Source organism: Sceloporus undulatus, unplaced genomic scaffold (genome assembly GCF_019175285.1).
Source record: "Sceloporus undulatus isolate JIND9_A2432 ecotype Alabama unplaced genomic scaffold, SceUnd_v1.1 scaffold_23, whole genome shotgun sequence".
Taxonomy (NCBI): Eukaryota; Metazoa; Chordata; class Lepidosauria; order Squamata; family Phrynosomatidae; genus Sceloporus; species Sceloporus undulatus.
In genome coordinates, this window is record NW_024802945.1 from 229,622 (window position 1) to 250,963 (window position 21,342).

At 41.9% G+C, this 21,342-nt stretch overlaps 2 protein-coding genes across 6 annotated transcripts in view; one reads left to right on the top strand and one right to left on the bottom strand.

Moving 5' to 3' along the window:
* The first annotated feature begins 327 nt into the window (after window positions 1–327).
* On the top strand, window positions 328–11,756 carry LOC121917528 (E3 SUMO-protein ligase ZBED1-like). 2 transcript variants are annotated; one of them, XM_042443576.1, is made up of 5 exons: window positions 328–1,480; window positions 2,301–2,525; window positions 5,764–5,845; window positions 5,990–6,146; window positions 6,783–11,756. In XM_042443576.1, the coding sequence occupies exons 3-5, from the start codon at window positions 5,822–5,824 to the stop codon at window positions 8,831–8,833; spliced, it is 2,232 nt and encodes a 743-aa protein (XP_042299510.1). In that variant the 5' UTR covers window positions 328–1,480; window positions 2,301–2,525; window positions 5,764–5,821; the 3' UTR covers window positions 8,834–11,756. The 2 variants fall into 2 exon arrangements, with proteins under 2 accessions (XP_042299510.1, XP_042299511.1); XM_042443577.1 differs by lacking the exon at window positions 5,764–5,845.
* Window positions 11,757–12,986: 1,230 nt separating this feature from the next.
* LOC121917527 (zinc finger protein 541-like) overlaps window positions 12,987–21,342 on the bottom strand; it is a 27,241-nt gene continuing 18,885 nt past the window's right edge. For all 4 annotated transcript variants that reach the window (XM_042443573.1, XM_042443575.1, XM_042443574.1 and 1 more), the window contains exons 10-17: window positions 18,762–18,904; window positions 18,517–18,620; window positions 17,438–17,513; window positions 16,678–16,766; window positions 16,099–16,236; window positions 14,055–14,236; window positions 13,578–13,758; window positions 12,987–13,188 (exon numbers count right to left, since the gene is read on the bottom strand). In XM_042443573.1, coding sequence (XP_042299507.1) covers window positions 13,599–13,758; window positions 14,055–14,236; window positions 16,099–16,236; window positions 16,678–16,766; window positions 17,438–17,513; window positions 18,517–18,620; window positions 18,762–18,904 — 892 coding nt within the window. In that variant the 3' untranslated portion in view covers window positions 12,987–13,188; window positions 13,578–13,598. The remainder of the gene's footprint in view (window positions 13,189–13,577; window positions 13,759–14,054; window positions 14,237–16,098; window positions 16,237–16,677; window positions 16,767–17,437; window positions 17,514–18,516; window positions 18,621–18,761; window positions 18,905–21,342) is intronic.

A 21,342-nucleotide genomic window follows, 5' to 3' on the forward strand; every position in this document is an offset into this window, starting at 1 on the left:
TATACTACTGTGACATAATAATATGGTATTTTAAATACATATATATAATATAACAATATATGGTATATATGTATATGTCTGTGTGTGTGTGTGTATATATATATATATATATATTAAGCTTATAATTATAATAGTATATGTCAAGTATACAGAATTGAAAAAGATGTGAGGAAATAATAATGATGTAAATATATACAAATGTATATATGTGTGTGTGTGTGTGTGTATATAAGTGTGATAACAACAACAGGTTTATTGATTAGTCAGCTGACCATATCAAGAAATGCACAATACAAATTGCAAAATACAGTACAAAAATCTGAGTATCAAAATATACTACATACAAAAATAAAACTTGGTCACATCTAAAAGCTCATACTGTATAAAACTTAAGACAAGAGTTAAGAGTTAAAGCCAATAGTAGGTAAATAAAAGCAAATATGATGAAATAGGGTGCAAAATACATTAGACTAAGATAAGAGTTGAGGAAATCAATAAGGGCATTAAATAAACTCATCTCCATGTATATATATATGTGTGTGTGTGTGTGATAAACAATTTGAGCCCTGGGCCTGATTCCCATTGCCTTTTAAACTGGAGCACAAACTGGTTTGAATCTGTTCAAATGACCCTGGTTCACACTTGAACCAAATTGCTGAAGCGATTCAGTGAGGGGGGCCATGCCCTAGATTTATTTAATACTGATTTTTTCTGCGTCTGTTCTGCACAAGTGTGAACCAGATGCAGATCGGAATCGATTTAAATTTGCCCTTCGGCCGGCTGCAGCAGGTCCATTTTGAATCAATCCTTTCGTGAATGTCATCCACAAGTGGGTTACTTTACAGGGCAAACATGCAATCAGGGCAAATGTAGTGAGAACCACAGCTCCGCTGTTGAATCAGTCCATCGATTCGGATCGCAAAGCAATTTCTTTGTAAGTGGGAATGAGGCCTTGGTTTCTTGGAGTTGTAGTCCAATACTCAAACCACTACTCCATGTTGGCTCTCACTTGTAATTAAAGGAAAGCACCTTTGAATTCTTAGCTAGATAAATCCTCTGTTGCATTTCACCAAACTACAAAACCCTGGATTTGTGGCAGGTAAAGTGGACCCATGACACTATAATTGATGTGTGAAAGGGCCTTCTAAGTAATGCCAAGTAATAAATGCATTAAACCGTAACATCTGCAATGCTCTTTTGTAGAAGCACAGAAGTAGCCTTGAAAGGAAGGAGCGTATACAAACAGGGATCTGAGTAAACACTGGGAAGTTGCCTCTCAAGAGGAGAGCATTTTGTGGCTGTGGAGGAAGCCACACCAAACGCATCCTTCTGCCAAAGAAAGCAGCTGTTTCATGCTTCCTCCTTTCCAGAAAGATTCACTTGCTCTCCTCTTCCCATTTCGTTTTCCTTTTGCAGAGCACTGACTTGGTTGTGAACACGGAAGCAGAGACTATGCAATCCTGTGTGGGTCTATTGTCACGTAAGTGCCATTGAATTCAATAAGATTGCAACATTTGCTGGACTCTTTTCAACTGAACTGTTTTAATTGCACATTATCCTTTTAGGTGCAGGTTTAAGTCATTTTAAGCCAAAATCCTTTTCAACGCTGACTTTTTGTGTGTGCATATTTTAGCTGCAGAACACACTGCAGAAATAATCCAGTTTGAGACCACTTTAAATGCCCTGGCCCAGTGCTAAGGAAACCTGGGATTTGTAGTTTCTTGTGGCACCAGAGCTCTCTGACAGAGAATGTGAAATGGTCTTCCATAGCATTGAGCCAAGGGGTCTCAAACTGGATTATTTCTGCAGTGTGTTTTGGACCATAGTCAATAAAGATCATCCAGGTCTTCTTGAAATGTGTCGGTCCTTTTATGGCCAATGCAAAACGTCATCATAGCAGGCAGTTTCTCCATCAAATGCATGCCCCAAATTCTGACCCATCAGTTCTCAATGGAGAGGTCACCAGACTTCCAACATTTGGCTACTTCTTATCTGGCTATGAGAAAAATGATCAGTTTCCTATGTTTCAGGTTAGAATTGTCTTTAACAAATATAGAAAGCAAAAGCAAAATGGGACAGAAATTTACAACTTGATCAGTAATAATAATAATAATAATAATAATAATAATAATAATAATAATAAATATTACATGAAACCATTGTCATAATATCGTGCGAATCATACTTCTGCCCACTCCTGTGAAATTAATTCCAGGTCCCTTTCATATGGTTACACATTGTGATTCCACTTTAACCACTGTAGAGTTGTGTATTGACGGCTCTTTTCAATCCATGTGCAGGTGCTGCGAAATGCAATGCTGGAAGGGCACGACCGTGTCCTCACCCCGCTTTGCAGCATCTTGGGGACACTGTTGCAGTCCAGGGACGTTTTCCATGCTGCCGTGAACTTTTCAGAGGAGCCCTGATGGAATCACTTCCGAGGAGAGGTTAGGCTGCAATGCCCATTTTACTGCACCAGGAGCTGTGAGACTGCAAGGCTGCGCTATGCTCAGGATAACAAAGGAGTGAGTACGCTTGGTAGTGGGGCATGGAGGGACAGATGGAGGGGAACTCATTGTACCCAATTACCCCTTCTCTTTCTGTCCCTTTGCTTTTCCTACATGCTCTGACAGCTGTATTTGCTAAGGACAGAGAGGTGACAGCTGGGAAGGAGGTGGAATCCACCTGCAAGAGATGAAGAAAGCATTCCCGTCTTTTGGCTTCTTTGTTAGTGCCTAAATCATGTTTAGGACCATTTGAGTCATCAAGAGAATCTCCGTAGCATCCCTTTCTCATACAGAACAACACAAATTTGTGTCTGCCCTGCCTCCCTCCAAATCTGTATGATGTCCTCCTTCCCACTCACCTTCTCTCTCTTTCTGTCTGGATATTTGTTTTATGTCAATGTCAGTGAAGAGATCAGTATAACCAAGATAGGTAAATCAACAGCACACCAGTTTTGAGTTAAACCTTTGTAATGTGTGTTTCTCTCTGTGTGTATTAGCTTTTGTTATTAGCACACAGTTCTGGAGGAGGGAGATTTTCCTCTCAAAGACTTGCCTTTTGAGACCCTAAATGTATATGGGTTATTCATTTTGGAGCTCTTGGGGTGCTTCCAAATGAGACGTTGATTTTTACAGTCACCGTCTGTCTTATTAATGGAATTTTACAGGGGTTCAGACATCAGTGCCTACCCCTTTTTTGCATTTTCCTACTATGGCTTCTATCTTTTTTCATTGCCACACAAACACACACATACATGCAAATATCCATGAGGTTGTCTTAGCAGAACAACCTTTACTTTTCATTTTAAATAAGAAACATAAAGCACTAGGACAAGAAGAATCACGGATTTTAATGTTGGTGTGTTTTAATTGGAAGTCATGGCTGAAGTGGGAGAACAAGAGCTGAAATCCTGCCAGGTTTTGCTTGCTTGTTTTCACTGTCTCATTAAATGGACAAAGGTACATAAAGGGGTCAGAGGGATCATTCAATGTGGTGAAAAACTGCATGGATAAATGTTCTTTTCCTATGCTAACAATCTTGCTCCTGTACGGATTCTTAAAATAAAAGCCTCTGTTCTAAGAGATGACACAATGTGAAAATGTGTACACTTTCATTGCTGATTTACACAGTGCAAAGCCATGCTGTTGGATGGCTAGCACATCTACTAATGGATAAGTGCCCCTAGTAGTGTAGCAGAAGATCTATTCAGAAGTTCCCAAGGGCATTCCCAGTAAAATTGTTTTTGTTCTGTGCCTTCAAGTAATTTCTGACTGATGGCAACCCTGGCATGAACCTATCACAGGGTTTTCTTGCTAAGATTTATTCATACACAGGTTTGCCATTGTGTTCCAAGAGAATATGGTTTGCTCAAGGTCATCCATGGCCAAGCAGGGATTTGCACCCTGATTTACCAGAGCCCTAGTCCATCACCCAAACCACTACACCACACTGGCTCTCCTCCTAGTAAAATGTTATTTACTGATTTCATCTTGCATGCCGGCACTTAAATCTGCAGGTTTAGTGATGTGGCTGTGCAAACACAACTCCCAGCCAACCTAGGCTCACTGCAGTGTTGAGCCCCTCTGTTTAGCCAGCAGAGACATCTGCAGGATGCTTGCTACCCCTTGCATTGTCCCTTTGACATTTGCTGTCCCTTTGTCATGCACTCAGAACCCACATTTGTGCCTGATCTCCTATACTTGTTCATTGTAGTAGTTTTTAAAGAGACAATCCTGTTTTGTCTATTTCCATATAAAATGGGAAGGGGAGTTGAAGCAACCATGCAGTACCTTTGAGACTAACTAGTTTATTTTAGCGTGGATTTTCATATCTGAAAATGTGGCTTGATAATCCTCAAAAGCACATGCTAGAATAAATCAGTTTGTCTCAGAGGTGTTCCTTTATTCCTTTATTCCTGCCTTCTCTCTCCCCTTTCCAATTTTTATTTATTCTCACACTGAGCATCTGGATTTGCAGTACTTTTTTCTTCTTCCTTTGGAAAACTCCTCTGAATTAAGCAAGTGTTGTTTGCTGAACCACACTGGAATGTATAAGTTCCTGTTTTATGAAATTAATGTGTTTGAATATCTAATGGGCATGGAAGATTTCTACAGGTAGGATTTAACATATTGAAGAGACTCCTGCGCATGCTGAAGAAACATGCATAGGATTGCAGTTCAATATGTTCGGTGGAGCCACATCCTTAGTATGTGTTTCTAGGGCTGCAGCCTCATTTGCCTTGTTCCACTGGGGAAACCATGGTGGAAAAGAATCCACAGCTTAAATGCTAAAAATAGTTGGTGCTCCACAAGGAGGAGAGGAAGGGATGCTCATCCATGGAGGCTCAAGCAAAAGCAAACTGCTGCAGCCTCTTGTAGCTTGTGTGTTCTTCCCCATTCATAACTTTTGCTATCTGGATCACATCGTGATATTGCTTGCCTACATGCTTCCTAGTTTTCATCTGTACAATGCTGGAAGGTATACAGCAGCAACATATTGTTCTGACCTACCCTACAGAGCAGGAAGGGTTCTTCAGAACCAGTCTCTTGGGATGATTTGCAGTTTAAATCATAGCATCTGAAACGTCAAGCTGAAAGAGGTTTGTTAGACAAATTGGCCGGGGAAAAGTAATTGTAATCAATCAAGGCCTTTTAAAGTAATCTTTCGTTCCATACAGACAGGCCAAAATAAAGCTGCTTCAGGTCACTTTGGAGGTATGCTGTTTAAATAATGCATGCGTCCTAAGAGTCCGGAAGCTGCGCCAAAGCTGTGCTTCCATCCTTAGGACTGGAGCATGGCTTTGGCAAGGCTTCTGGACTCTTAGGACACATACATCATTTAAACAGCATACCTCCAAAGTGACCTGAAGCAGCTTTATTTTGGCCTGTCTATATGGGGCCTTTGTTTGCCTACATGAATACTCTGTTCTGGCTTTTGGACATCCAATGGAGATGATAAATACACACAATGTAATCACTGAATTGTTCGATTCCCACCCGTTTCAATCCCTGCTGCAACGACATATTTTATATGAGCATTTTTTCACCTTGCGTATCTCAGTTGTAGCTGTTGTGCTGTTTGTAACAAACACCTAGGTTTTGCCTTTATAAAATAAAAGCTAGTTAATTTATAGGTCATAGTATTCATAATTTTATTAAAAATATATATAGTTTGGACCCTAATTAGAATCTTTTAAAATTGATGTCAGTTAAGAACTCGGCTGCCTTGCTCTTGACTCCTTATTTCTATTGCCTAAAGGCCCCGGTCTTGCAAACTTTCTGCTCTCCTTCTCCTGTGAGGACAGCCGGTGATTTCAATGGAAGTATGTGCTGAAGTAAAGGTAATTCGCCCACATTGCTTTTTGTAGGGTAGAGCTGCTGTGTGGAATAGTTTGTGGATCTGAACGCCTTGGATGCTGTTGCTTTTTCTGGTAACTCTTGCTCTTTCTTTCTTTCTTTCTTTCTTTCCCTTAACTCCCATCAAGACCGACATGGAAGATGTGAGCTCCAAAAGGGTCAGTGAATTCTTGCAGAAATGTGTCAAACTTGAGGATCATGAAAGGGATGCTCAGCCCAAGGAGGAGATCATAGAAGTGCAAACTCTCCCTATACTCACCCCATCCTACCCTCAGACAGTACAAGGTAGGCAACATTCTTTCTGTCCCTAACTTATTCTTTCTTGATGACATTTGCATGTATAGAGCTGTCTTCTCATAGCAGACACTAGTGACAAAGTCTGTTTTGTAGGCAGTGTATCATAGCTGTCTAGTATCAACTCTGGTTCTCTCAGATCTGTTGCTGCATCATAACACAGCCAACAAGGACAGGGTGGGAGCAAGGTGGCCTATGTATTGTTTGTTCAAGTGGATTCTTAATGCAGTTATACATTTGGGACCATGCCTTCATTGGCCATCAGATAATATAAATCCTGGAAGTTACCAAGGTTGTGAGTTGGGATCAAATTTATTCAAAGTTGGTCAACGTTTTCCAGGAGGTTCCAGATTGTAATAAATAAATAAGCCATTTTTAAAAATACTGAACTCAGTATTTTTGAGCCAGGGAACACCACAAAAGGACACATGAGAGGAATTAGTTGGTTATCTTTTTACTTGGTGGTGTGAGGTGGGTAGGGTGAAGAAGGGATCAGATAAGGATCATTTCCAGTTATTTTAGCAGAAAGCATAACAAGGCAATTCAGTCTCAGCCTTCTGCTGCCATTTTTTGCACAGAACAAAAGGCAAATCAATGAAGTTACACTTCTCCCTTCTCTTCCAACAGAGGAAATATCAATGGTCTTCAACACCTGTGCCATGCCAGCCAACCTGGGACCATGCACCAGAAGGAGGCGCGAAAAAGGTAGTGGCCACGATGGGACAAGCACATCTCTCTACGTTGACCGGCGCAAATCCAAGGTGTGGAACTATTACACCAAGCTGGGGGATGCCTATGTCGAATGCAACGTCTGCAAGAAACAGCTGTCCTTCCACAATAGCACCACTACCATGAGGGAACACCTGGTGAGGAAACACAGCATTCGTGACACTTTGTTATCTCAATTAAAGGATGACCAGATTGCAGACCCTGACTACGTTGCTCAGGAAACTGCAATAAAAAGGGCCCGCCAGCTGACACCTGAAAACAATAATCAGTACCACACTGTGCCCTGCACAGAACCCAGGACTGATGTGATTCTGGAACTTGTGTTAGAAATGATTTTTCGGGACCTTCATCCCCTTTCAGTAGTGAAGGACAAAGGCTTTGGCCTTCTAATTGGCTATCTAGAACCCAGTTTTATTCTTCCATCTCCTATGCAGCTCTCTAGCATGTTATGGCACCGATATAATGTTGTCAAGCAACACCTAGAATACTACCTACAAACAGCCCAATCTATTGTAATCTGTGCTGAGTTCTGGCTCTCCCAGCCCAACCAGACATACCTGACAATCATGGCTAGCTTTATTGATAGAGAATGGCGTCGGGCAAGATGTATCTTGGAGACCCAACAGGTGCATGAAAACAAAACAGAGAGCAATTTGGGAGACAGGCTATACTCGGTCTTGACTGACTTTGCGTTATCCAATAAGAATGTTTTCTGTGTGATGCATGACAGCCTTCAGGACATGGAGTTGAACTCGTCACAACTCAAGTGTGTCTATGGCTGGACTAGCCTTTGCTGTGCTGCTCACCTGCTGCATCAGTGTGTCAAGGCAGGTCTTGAGGTGGAGCAGGTGCAAGAGGCCCTGAGTGCTGCTCGTAGCATTGTCTGCTACTTTCAGCAGGATGCTAAGGCTACCTGCTCACTAAACAGCAAACTGGAAGCCATCAACAAGACTAAACTGAAGCTGGTGATGGACACTGGAGCTCGGTGGGTAACCACCATTGAAATGTGTGAGTGTCTACTGGATCTCAAGTGGGCTATCATGTCTGTGTTGGAGGAACATCCCAAGGGAACAACAGTGGTCCAGAATTTGGCTGACCACCAGTGGAAGCTCTTGCAGGATCTGGTGCCTGTCATGAGAACACTAAAGATTGCCACTTCCTTCTTGCGGGAGGAGCAGAACTTCTCCATCTCTTCCTTGATGCCGTGCATCCATGGAATTGTTACTGCCATCGGGCAGCAGTCAGAAGAAGCAAGCGGCATCATCAAGACTGTGGTGAACAATATCAGGTCGGAACTCACACAGCGTTGGGGAATCTTAGATGATGAGAAACTGCTGGAGAGCCCAGCAGTGGTGGCATCCTTCTTAGACCCACGCTTCAAAGAAATGAGATTCCTCAGCCCCAGTCTGCGGAGTGAGCTGCACAAAAAAATCAAAAGCATGTTGTCCCAGTTCTTTAACCACCAGTCCCCAATCTCAAACCAATTTTGGGTTCCAAACTCTGACTACAAAGCAGAGGTTGGTGAAGCAGGCAACCAGCTCTCTACTCACAAGGAAAGAGGTCCAAGCGGGCAGTCCCAGAGTATGTATGACATCCTTTTAGGAAAAGACCCAACTGAGAGTATGCCTGAGATCCACCAGCAACTGGAGAACTACATTGTGGAACCCCTGTGCAAGCGTAGCACTAACCCCTTGGACTGGTGGAAGAACAATGAACATCGTTTTCCCTCTGTAGCCAGATTAGCCCGGCAGTACCTGGCCATACCTGCAACAGTTGTGCCCCCAGATCAGGCCTTTGCTGCCAGCGAAAGTGCCCTGGAGCACAGGAGAGGTGTACTTGCCCCAGAAAACCTGGACCAAATTCTCTTCTTGCATCAAAATTTTGATTTCTTAGAATCTGTGAGAAATGGCAATGAGAATCTGACTAAAACTGTGCACAACCAGTTCTGAAAGTTGGGTGTGGGAAAAGCACTCAGAGAATTGGAGTGTGGTCTGTACACTGGGAGATGGAAGACCATCTTGAAAGGACACCTTAACCTTCAGGTCACTTTAGTGTAGTCCGAGGTCAGAGCTAGGCTCTGTCTGTTAATTTAAACATTTGCCTGCTGTCTAAACTTATTCGTGGTTTTTGCTGTAGTGGTAGGTCTTTCCCTAAATAAGCCTAATTTTCTTCTTGAAGAGGTGTGTTCTAAGCTGTAGCAGAAATATGAACAAGTACAATGGCTCATAAAAAGATACTAGTGCATATATATATATATATATATATATATTGCAGAGTGCAGTGCTCCAAAGTCTCCTGAGGGAGCTAATGCAGCCCCCAGGCCTTCCACAGTTACCTGTCCCTACTTTATAATGATTCCTGGGAGGCCCTTCCAATGAAGGAGCTTTGGCGTTCCTCACTCCCCGTTTGGATCCCTGTAAATCAGGGATAGTAGCATTGTGGTCCTCTAGTTGTTTTGACACTAGCTCTCATCATCTCTGATAGTTGCAGCTGACTGGAGATGGGAATCTGACTACTTCTGTAGGGCCACAGCTTGCCTTCTCTTGCTGTGAAAGAAAGTAGGCTTCCTTCTGCAAAGTCTTCCATCACTCTGGCTTCCCACTTTCTTATCCTTGCAACCCTGGAGAGGCAGAACTAACACCATACATCTATTCATGTGTTCGTCTTGTTGGCCAGAGTAAGCTTGGTATGACTGCTTTGGTGTTGTGGCTGCCTCTTATAAGAATTGCCCTTCTGGATCAGATCAAGAGCCAGCAAGTCCAGTATTGTGTCTTCTGCCAGTCAGTTGGTTCTTAGAAGACAGCTCAGCTTTGGCTTCTCTTGAAAGTGATCAGGAAGCCAATCTCTTTAGACTTCTTCGGTCCCTTCGACTTGCATCCCTTGTGTATTTCCTTTTGCACAATTTCAAATATCTCTGCTTACGTATGAAGCAGATACTACTCACATATACTGAGCCTATGAATGGGTGGTGCTTATAAGATATGCACCAGGATACCCATTGTAACATCGTCCTTCTGTAAGCAAATCAACCCCCTGAGATACTCACAAGAACCATGTCTTTTGGCAAGATTTCTTCAGAGGTTTGCCATTGCCTTTTGCTGTGGCTGAGAGAGTGTGACTTGCCCAATATCTTGCAAGCAATGTTAGTTGGTTAAAAACAAATCATGCTTTTAAAAGTAATTTGCAGTAAACAAAAAGCTGTGTAGGTTGTTCGTTGAAAGGCTAGTGCTGAGTATTGTTCGGGGCAAAGAAGGCAGGTCTGTAAGGGTTTCCATGCAAAAAACCAAATGCTTGAGTGCTCAAAGGTGCTTTCTTATGTCTAGCAACAGAGAAAGAGTATGAATAGTGTAGGCAGTTCATATAGAGTAGGGGGATATATTAAACCTGTATGCAGATTTTGTTTTAGTGGGGTTAATGTGCTCACAGACCTTCGCTGCACAAGTATGTGTTTGCATGGAAAAGTATGAGTACTGTAGTAATCCCTGGTGGGGTGTGTATGTGTGTTCATAACCCATCCTGCAGCATTCTAGAAGTGTGAAGAAAGACCAGGTATGATGAACAAAGGTGAGGAGCTGGACTTGTTTAGGCAATTCACAACTCAACTCCAACTGTAATACGGATTGCTAGGTGTGAAGTACTTGTGAATGTATGAGGATGCAATATATTATCCATGGAGTGTTGTTGCCAGGAAGCATATAAAACAAATAATCATGCTGCTGTTGAATGAAGAGATTTTATTGCTGGGGTAGGGAATGTCTAGCCCTCCCTATATTGTTGAACTGCAGTTTCTATCTAGGGATAATGGGAACTGGGATCATATATCATCTCAAGAGACAGATGTTGCCCACTTCTGGTTCCTGCCATGCAAAAACTTAATGCTTGCCTTTCAGTGCAGTATGTATTGAAATCTGGTTTCCACTAGAAAACTCTTAAAATTAAACCAATTAGTATAACTGAAGCAGACTTTCTGAAGACCTCCAAAAATGAAAGGAAATGGAGGGAGGCATGCACTAGGCCAGTGGTTCCCAGACTTTGATCCTCCAGATGTTTTGGACTTCACCTCCCAGAATTCCTGACCACTGGCTGGGGCTTCTGGGAGTTGAAGTCCAAAACACCTTGGAGGACTAAAGTTTGGGAATCATTGTATTAGATCCTAAGGCATATGAAATATCAGTGCATTGAGACCTGATGTTCCCCTGAACACAAATCTAGTGATGGGTCCAGGCTCCTGGTATGGATCTGAGCCCTGTTGATAAAGTCTACTAAAAGTGTGAGTTTCCCAAATAAAGTGCCCACTGAATCTTTATATATTTTCCTTGTAAATTAGGAATTTAAATCTATGATGGTGCTGTAGTTGCCACCTGTCTTTAAACTAGAGTATACCACCTGACCTTTTTCTTAAGAATTGCCTTCAATGTTCCCAGTTTGATGTACAAAACATCCTATAGTAGTCAGTTGGGGATGATGCACAGACTGAACCAAATATTATATGGGAAGCAGCATATACTGACTAAAATGGCCACTAAGTAGGGAGGAAATGAGCAGTGACTCAGACATGCATGGCACATGCGTTTGCATCCTCTTGGGCTCTACTTGAACTTGAAGTGTGTGGGTACCTCCTTTTGAACAAATGGAACCTGGGCAGGCAAAAGGGAAGTGCATACCATTAAGCAACTCCCTGCAGAAAGACTGAGCCGCCAGTGTTTTAAAAGTACTCTTAATATACGTTGTGGGAGAGCTGTTTAACTTTGAAAGGGACAGAAGGCTTGGCCCTGAAAGTACTTGTAGTTTAGCAGCTATTCCAGCCTCCCAGGCCATATGTTAAGACACAAGGTTGTCAAGGGCTGAGACAGAAAGGAAAACGCGTCAAGAAATCAATGGGCTCAAAAAGCCCTCGAGGAAAAACAGCAAGGTGTGAAGAGAACAGAAGGAGCAAGAAAGAAAAAAAGTAAACAAACGAGAATTTTTACTGTTTTAATAAAGAAGAAAAACAGGTTTCAGACAAAAAGAACGAGGGAATCAGAGTGAAAGGCTAATGTACAACCCAGTAGCAAGTCAGTAAAGTCGAAGGAGAATCCACTACACCTCACTTGAACTATCCGGACAAAAAAGTACAGCGGGCTCATTGTACTTATAAGCACCCATACAAGTGTCCATAAGGATAATCCAATCAATGAAGTTAGTGTCCACACTACATATTTGAATATATTTGAAAGTAACAAGTGTTGCAATGATTATCTGTCTCGTTTCTTGGAGAAGTTTCTAACAAACCACTGGCAAGCCAGGTGAGAATCTATTTATGAGCCTCGTAGGCCTTCCTCTTCTGAGAAAACTTGCTACAGTATTTACACAGAATTCAAAGAAGCATTTAGACCAAGTTGCAGATATGGAGGAGGTATGTGCATCTGAGGAAGTTAGTCCCGTATTTTCTCCTTACTGAATAGTTCACAATGGGAAATGGCTCAACATTTGGTAAACACTTCAGTACTACAGACTATGGGAAGTGAATGACAGTCTGCTCTCATGAGCCTTGGCCTTTCTTTTTGTCTCTGAAGCTATTCCTACTCCTGCCACCTCATTCATGGGACCCATAGGGAACTGGGTTTCAGAAAGGGGTACTATGGCCCTACACACTGGAGACAACTTCTCAGCGAGGCTAGATCAGCAGTAACTACACATTCTGTGTATATCATTCAACTTTGAGATAAGAAGACACCAACCTCACAACACAAACAGATCTGCATTAATGTTCAGCTGGAATGGAAAGGATTGTGTACTGTTTTGTTCTGGAATTTTTTCTCTCTTCATGGCTGAGTTATTCATGCAAAGTAATGCTGCAATAAAGTGCATCAAGTGACAGTATGTTAAAAGAACAATACCGGGGATATTGGAGAGATAAAACATATTTGATGGATTAAATGTTTCAGTTCCGTTTTGTGTTTTCTTCTTAATGGGTTCTGCTGGTTTTTTACACAAACGGACTTTCTGATATACAGAGATATGCCAGTGAAGTAGTTGTAGTCCAACAAAGTTGAGGAAGGCTACTCTGAAGTTACAAGAACCCTTTCTGTTTGGACTGAAATCCAGGCAGAGGTTAACAACTTTGGATGTGGAACCCAATTTAATAGGCAACGCTGTGAGTGCATACAAAACAACAATAACCACAGTAGTATGGAGTGAATCAAAAAGCAGCTGTGTAAACATCAGTCCCAAAAAAGATACTAAATACAATGGTGATTTCTCAGTGATTGGTCTATTCCATCCTCTCCTCCAATATATATATGCATGTATATATACCAAAACCCTGAAAGACAAAGCAACAGAGAAGGGGAAGAGAATGAGGGTCACTCATAACATTTCAAACACTTTCCTTCTATAACTGAAGAAAACCATCAACAAACAACCCTATTATATAATGAACAAAAACTATTTTACAGTTATTTTATATTTTACGCAATTACATAGGATTCTCACAATTATGCATAAATAAAAATTAATTCAGGCTCACTTAGTAACTTTATTTTCTGTCTCAGTATTAAAAAGGTGCTAAATACATTAACGAAACCAAACATGACCATAACCCAGCATGAATGAACGGATGCTACATTGTGTGTTTATGTGGCTTCGAGAACAACGCATCAACATTACTCTGACTTGTTTTGTTGGTGTGAACAGGTTTATCAGCATACTTACCTTGGAACGGTGCCTTCCCAGTTACCACTGTAGGAAACTAATATCCGGGTTTCTTTCTTCCTTCTTTGGCTCATGTTTTAGATGCTTTGTTGGCCACTTAATCTTTATCATTGGCTCCATCTGCTCCTGGAGGCGATGGCGCTTCATGTGAGCATTCCGGCTTTTTATCTTCTCGAACACTCTAGATGTGGGCAGATGATAAAGGCCAAGCTTTTTCAGTACTGTTACTTGGGACACAATAGCAAGGTAATACTATGCATACAATATCCCAGCTTGGATGGTACTCAAGCTTTGAATATTAAAGAGTTTCTGACCAACAGGGAGGGTGGTAATATGTTTGAACTATGGGAGAGCCTTCCAAACTATCACAGTGAGCCACCCCATAGAAAGCAGAGGCAAACCAGATGTTTTGGGTTAAGTGCCAATGAGACATGTCACAATAAGCACAATAAAACAATACAATGAACAAACTGCTACCTTGCACACTCTTTACATGGGAATACGCCCTGACTGTCTGTGCTTCTGGGCCTATCTAGAATGTCCTTCTGGCTGCAGGTTGGGCTGAAGGTGCTCTGTGCTGCTTTTTTGTAAGTCCTTGGCTTTAGCTTATTTTCCTGTTTAGGCAGGTGGCATTGCTTTTTCTTTGGGCTGCACATAATCTGAAATTCATCAAAGTCATGAAATATTTGTGCATTTATTAATTAAATCTAGTTAATTCATTCCATGCATTTTACTAATTTACTCTATCTGTGAGTGATAGAGGAGTTAACAAGAACTCTCTGGTCCAATGAAAATTAGTTCCCCAACATCAATCATCAATAAATGAAACAACACTCCCCCCAAAAAATGTATAAAACAATCATATCCACTACTATCAGGTACAAAATACTCTCTACAGAACTAAAACGGAAAGCCATGGGGGTTTGGGCATTGGACTACAACTTGGGAGACCAGAATTTGAATTCCAACTCAGCTGCTGGGTGGCCTTTGGCAGGTCATATTCTCTCAGCCTCAGAGGAAGGCAAAGGCAAACCCATTCAGAACAAAACATGCCAAGAAAATCCCATGATAGGTTTGTCATAAGGTGATCGTAAATTGGAAATGACCTGAAGGCACAACAACTGTACCGAAACCATAGCATAATGTAGAAATTAAGGTACTAGAATGGTTTTTAAAAGAATTTTGCCTGGTGTCAGAAAAATGTCAAGGAAGGTCCCAGGTGAGCCGATTTATGGTCAACAAATAGGAGGCCCCCCTCTATAAATATACTTTGTTTTCACATTACTGGACTTCAACAAAGCATCCCACAACCAAAGTTAAAATGTAGTTAGCAACAGGTGGTGGTTTAGTATTTAGGGATGGTATCAAACCTGAACCTCCCTGAAAGAACATAATACTTGGGAGGTGCTGAAAAGACATATTGCATGCAATAAAGATACTATACATAAGACACTCTCTAACCCCACACATACAAGACGGCTAGACTAAGGACTAAAGTAGATATGAAATTAATCACAGGATTGGGCCTTCTGTGTTGGACTTTCATTTCTGGAAAGTTGCAACATGGTTGAGAGGTCTCTCATCGTTTGCCTTCTGCTATAGTCCTGATTTTCACTGATTCCTCTGGATCAGGATCACAACTAGAGCAAAAAACTAAACTTACTACCTCCGAGTTGCTGTTATTTACTACAGAAAAACCTCCAAAGATGTAGATTGATATCATGTCTGCTTTGGCCCAAAGGTACTGAAGTCAACCAGATGCAGATTCTTTCAAGGGTCAGAAATACAGTACTCATCATTTTTGTAATTTTACCTATGCCAAGCCACTAAGCTCTTCTCAAAAAACGCAACGGCTGTGTCTATAAAAGGCTGCAGTAAATATGTTAGATTTACAGGGTAGTCTGAACACCTTGAGAGCCCCTGTACCCCTTATGGAAAGTCTGGACAGGGGCAGCAACCTATTAAGTATCAGACATTTCAGAATGTGACCTTGTAATATCTTAAAGGAGGGGTTGCCAACATGCAGCTCTCAGTGCCATTTGGGTAGCTGCCTCAGCCCCAGTGATCCAGCACTACGGAAAGCCACATCTTAGCATTAAAAGAAGCCACTCTATGTGTGGGCATCTTGTTTGAGGGGAGAATCATGCTTTCTAGATGTTTCCAGGGGCACCACTATTCTCTAAGGCATCCACTCCCTGGAGCATCTTGTTCTGGTACAAAAAGATGTACTATTGGTGAACCAAAAGCAGTGGTGGCAGACAGGCAGATAATTGGTCCTTGGACCAGCCACAAGTACTCTGCTCTAGTCACTCACACAATCCATAAGCTTTGTGGATAAGCACCTATTTCAAAAAACACATGGATCAGAAACAGAAAAACCAGAAAGAAAAACACCCCTACCCTCAGAAGAATATGCTATATGAATTTAAAGTTGCCTAAAACCGGAGAGGCCATGTTGTAAGAGAAAACACATAACTTAATTCTTTAAACCTCAGCCACATCCCCAGCAATCTTTCTCTACCTTTTCTTCATCCATTTCTACCTCATCCTGCTCTCTCTTCCTCTTTTCTACCACTTGTGTTCGACTGCAGTCAAATTTTAGTATTTTTTTCCAGCTATAGTAGTATTCAACACATTGGGAAACAGTCTTAGTTTGTATCTATCAAAGGAGGAGGTGGAGAAAAAGAAGAGGAAATACTCAAAGTGAGCATTCAAAGAGTAACTAACACATTATCTCGTATAAAACAGGTAAGTAGTCGTTGTCATTTTTCTCTCTGTATTCCCTGGAGTCAACTGAATCTCAAATTAGATGCAATCAAAGATATGTAGTGATCAAGGAGCATCTTTGTTCAAGAGAGACAGAGAACTTAACCTAATCTGCTATAATACAAAATAATGAAGTATTTGCATTTTAAAATTTAAAATAATTAATAGTTTTTAAAGTAACCAATATAATCTATAATAGTAAGTATTAAAAATAAAACAAATAGGATAGCCTTCAGATAAAATATTCTGAACAGACAGAACTATCAAAAGATGCATCCAATTTTTGACATGAAGCAGTTTGGAAAATGGCTCCTTGGTCTACTAAACATCTTACCTTCTTTTGTATGAGATAAAAATCCTTCTTGTGCAAGCCAAAGGCCTTCTTAAACAACTGCTTCTCAGTTGTAGTCCATAGATGTGAACCTGGAGTGGCCAACAAGAGACAAATAAGCACAGACAATCTGCTTAATGGACCATCAGGTTCATGAAATGAAAATCTTCACTCCCTTTTTGCTTGTTACTTGTCTTACCGGACATGTAAGTGCCCATATTTTAGTTTATTTATGAAACCAGACAACCTTCTCAACTCTGTTTAATGTCGCTTCATATTTGTTATTTTATAGACCTTAACTATGCAATTATAACTTTAGATACAGTAGTATGACTTACTCCACTTAGTTACTATGACAAATCCTGCTGCGTATATTCACTATAAATTTCAAAATGACAAACAGAACTGCCATTTGCCATTTGTTCCTCAACAGACATCCACAGATGTCATATTCCTTTCAACTCAAAAGGAATGGGAGCACTACCATGATTGGACTGAAATGCCCAGATCACATGCTTCTTCAAAAACTGGACTCCTCCCATACAGATGTGATCTTAAATGTTAAGAATGTCCCCAACGAATACAGTGGGACATACACAGGTTTCCTTTGTAAGAACATTAAGGCTGCAGCCATTCAGTTCAATCCAAATATACACAGGCTTGCAACCTTTAACTTCTCAAGGCATTCCCTACTATAGTAGATAACCTGCTAAAATTCATGTGGGTTCCAGAGTGGCTTTTACCTGAGTAATGATAGTTTTACCTGAGTAATGATAGTTAGCGAGAGGATGAAAAGGAGACTTCTGTGGTCCTTGGAGTAACAGCATCTCCAGCGCTTCCTGGGAATTATTTTAGAGAAACTCATAAGCTCTCTCCATACAGAAATAAGCAAGAGAAACTTAGGTTTAAAAGGTAGGAGTCTTGACATATTAATAGTTGTGTATCTGTGAGTCACAGAAACTATAAAGAATGACCCCAACTGTATTAGTGTTTAATAATTTTTAATACCCAAGAACTCTGGACAGTGGAAAGTTTAAAAGTGTAAAACAATTAATACTATTCAATTTGAATGTGCCAACCTCACCATTAAGTGACATCTGGTAACTGCCTGGAGAGGTTATACCATTAGACACAGCGTTTTTATGCACAAGGAAATACAAAAACTGCTATCCAACAGCAGTTTGCTCATATATTGCAATTCTATGCTGTATTTTCCCACCTTTTATGCTGGGGTGGGGAACATGTGGCCCATGGACTGCATGCAGCCTCAAGGAGCATTTCTGTGCCTCCTGGGATTAAAAAACTCCCCCCCCCCTGGGCAAATCAGACATTTCTAAAATGTCCCCAAATGCCTCCATAGGAGAGCCTCCCTACAGAGTCTAATAGTAGATTGAATTCAGCAGTTTATTTAATGACACAGTTCTGAGTGGTTTCCACACTGAACAACCAATTAAACCAGCTCCATATAGAAATTATTTCCAAAGCATTAATGGCAGCAATTGAGCAACATATGGCTATGCCATACATACAAACTCAACAAAAAGGAGCAAGCACACACCTGATCTTTGTATCTTATTTCGGTATTCTAGCTGTTTTAATACCAGCAAAACATTTTTGCAACATGGCTTAGAATGTTTTGCACATGTTTAGCTTAACTTGAAATCACTAAAAACTTGCAACATTTTCTGTTTAAGCAGTTTTCTTCAAGACAGCTCCTACTTCATTTAGGTTTTATGGTTGCTTTCTAGTGTTTTCCCTTTACAAGCCAACAACCTGAGATTCTCAAAAGCACAACGAAGAAAAACACCTGGTTTTGTCTGCAAATAATTTATTGCATCTTACCAAAATATTTCCTTGGGCTTCATGCAGACAATGGACAGCTAGCTCTATGTTGGTCCCTCCTCCTGGCATCGCACTGGAGCAGGCCAATTTTAACAGATCTGTCACTGCAAGTGAGATTAAAAACAAAAACAAAAGATGAACAAAGTCTGGACTCGAGGAATTTTATAGAACAATGATTCAGAAGAAAAGTGGTGGAACTTGAATTTGGGGAAGGGTCAACTTCGGGAGGAAAATTATTATCCCACCTCTTTTCTGTGTTTCCTTATTGGTTGTGATATCACCCCATGGCTTCCAGACTAGCGAAGCAGGATGTTCATAGTTCTCCATGGATGATCTGTCTTGGAGGTCAGGTATTTCTGCCTGAAAACGACTTCCAATATTAATGTGGCTGGAATGATAGAAGAAGTAAAGAATTAACACTGTGACAAAACATAACATTAGCAGTGAATATAATGTTTATTAGACCAAATCTAAAAGTTACAAAGAACAAGTTTTCACGTTTCATTTCTGTAAGAGCAGCATCTCCAGGTGTCCTAAATTTTTTCATGACTTTGAACCAAAACACTGAACTATGTCCCTGGAGATGTCCCTGAAGCTGGCTTTCTGGGTGTAAGACATTTTAACTGCTGTCATTTAACACTGATTTATCATTTACAAGTAGTAGACCAGACATAGTATCTCTGTTCGGGTGTCTTACAGTCTAGACAGCCAGGGCAGAGGTGAAGAATAGGTAAAGGTGCAGAAATGTTATGACCACCATTGGGCTTCCAGACCATTTCTGGGCCTAGTTCAAAGTACTGGCATTAACTTTAAAAGCCCTGGGGTCTTGACAGTGAAGAATAGGCATCTCCCAAATGTACCTGCCTGGATACAAAGTCTACTGTGACAGTCTCACACTGATGCTGTGGATTTATATATATGTATGTATGTATATGTATAGGTATATGTATATGGTGTGGAACTGACAGATCAGGAAGCTTTTCATATGAAAGCATCTAATCAATTTACCATGGACACTGACTTATATGAGATTGAGAAAGTCTTTGCTACAAAAGAAGAAAGCTTCTTTATTGCACAGCAAGGACTCCCCACTTTCCCTACACATTTGTACAACAACTAGCAAGCTGGTTACCTCTTGGTTAGCGGCCCAGGGGGGACCGGTGGTAACGTCTTTGTTACACCGGATAATTAACACCTCCTTGAGGGACGGGCGATTTCCATCGGATCTAAAATTGGCCATTGTAAAACCAATCCTAAAGAAGCCCTCCCTCGACCCCCTGGTACATAATAATTATCGGCCTGTTTCGCTGCTTCCATTCTTGGGGAAGGTGATCGAGAGGGCGGTTGCGATCCAGCTTCAGACGGTCTTGGATGAAACAGATTATCTGGACCCATTTCAAACTGGCTTCCGGGCGGGTCACGGGGTTGAGACGGCCATGGTCGCCTTGGTCGATGATCTCCGTCTGAGCATCGACAGGGGAAGCGTGTCCCTGTTGGTGCTCTTGGACATCTCAGCGGCTTTCGATACCATAGACCATGGTATCCTTCTGGGGCGCCTGGCTGAGGTGGGAATCGGGGGCACTGCACTCCAGTGGTTCCGTTCCTACCTCTCTGGGAGGTCCCAGATGGTGCAGCTGGGAGACGTGTGCTCCAGCGAGCGGGCCCTTAAAACTGGGGTCCCTCAAGGAGCCATTCTGTCTCCCATGCTATTTAACATTTACATGAAACCGCTGGGAGAGATCATCCGGAGACATGGGGCGCGGGGTTATCAGTACGCTGATGACACCCAAATCATTTTCTCTATGTCTCCGACTGATGCAGTGACTGGGGATGGCGTCTCTCCTCTCGTGGCCTGTCTGGAGTCAGTAATGGGCTGGATGAGGAAAAACCGACTCAAACTAAATCCAGAGAAAACGGAGGTACTAGTGATAGGTTCCCCCGGTCCAGGAATGGCGGTGGTTCCACCTGTCCTGAACGGGGTCACGCTCCCTGTGAAGGACTCCGTGCGCAGTCTGGGGGTGCTTCTTGACTCGTCGCTCCACCTGACTGCTCAGGTGAATGCGGCGGTCAAGAGCACTTGTTATCAGCTTCGGCTGATTCGCCAGCTGCGCCCATACCTGGACCGGAGGGACCTAGAAACTGTTGTACATGCTCTGGTAACTTCAAGATTGGACTTCTGCAACGTACTCTACATGGGGCAACCCTTATACCAAACTCGGAAGCTTCAAATGGTACAGAATATGGCAGCCCGGCTGGTCACTGGCGTATCCAGGACCAGCCACATAACACCTGTGCTCAAAGATCTCCACTGGCTGCCCATTCGCTTCCGAGCTCAATATAAGGTGTTGGTTATCACCTATAAAGCCCTAAATGGCTTGGGCCCAGGATTCCTAAAGGACCGCCTCTCCCCGTACAATCCGCCTCGCACCCTCAGAACATCTGGGCAGCAACTGCTGAAGGTGCCTGGGGCTAGGTTAGCTTCTACTTCTAGAAGGGCCTTCTCCACAGCTGCCCCAGCCCTTTGGAATACGCTGCCCACGGAGCTCCGCTCATCTACCACCCTGGCCCAATTTAGGAAGGACCTTAAAACCTTCCTATTCAAGCAGGCATTCCCCGATTAAATATCCTGTGGGCCTCCCTCCTCTTCCGTGGCCATGAGGATGGGCTAACGGGGCTTTTTTTATTGTTTTTAGACTGTGTATTATTGTTGTCATATGTATGTTTTTAACCTGTATTGTTTGCATTGTTGCATTTTGTAAGCCGCCCTGATCTTTTTGGAAGGGCGGGATATAAATAAAGATTTTATTATTATTATTATTATGTTGT

What these genes read in the sequence shown, in the direction of transcription:
- LOC121917528 (XM_042443576.1), top strand. Translation starts at nt 5,822, where the DNA reads ATGGAAGTATGTGCTGAAGTAAAG. An exon ending in AAGTATGTGCTGAAGTAAAG is followed by an intron (nt 5,846 to 5,989) that starts GTAATTCGCCCA and finishes ACTCCCATCAAG; the next exon opens with ACCGACATGGAAGATGTGAG. An exon ending in CTACCCTCAGACAGTACAAG is followed by an intron (nt 6,147 to 6,782) that starts GTAGGCAACATT and finishes CTCTTCCAACAG; the next exon opens with AGGAAATATCAATGGTCTTC.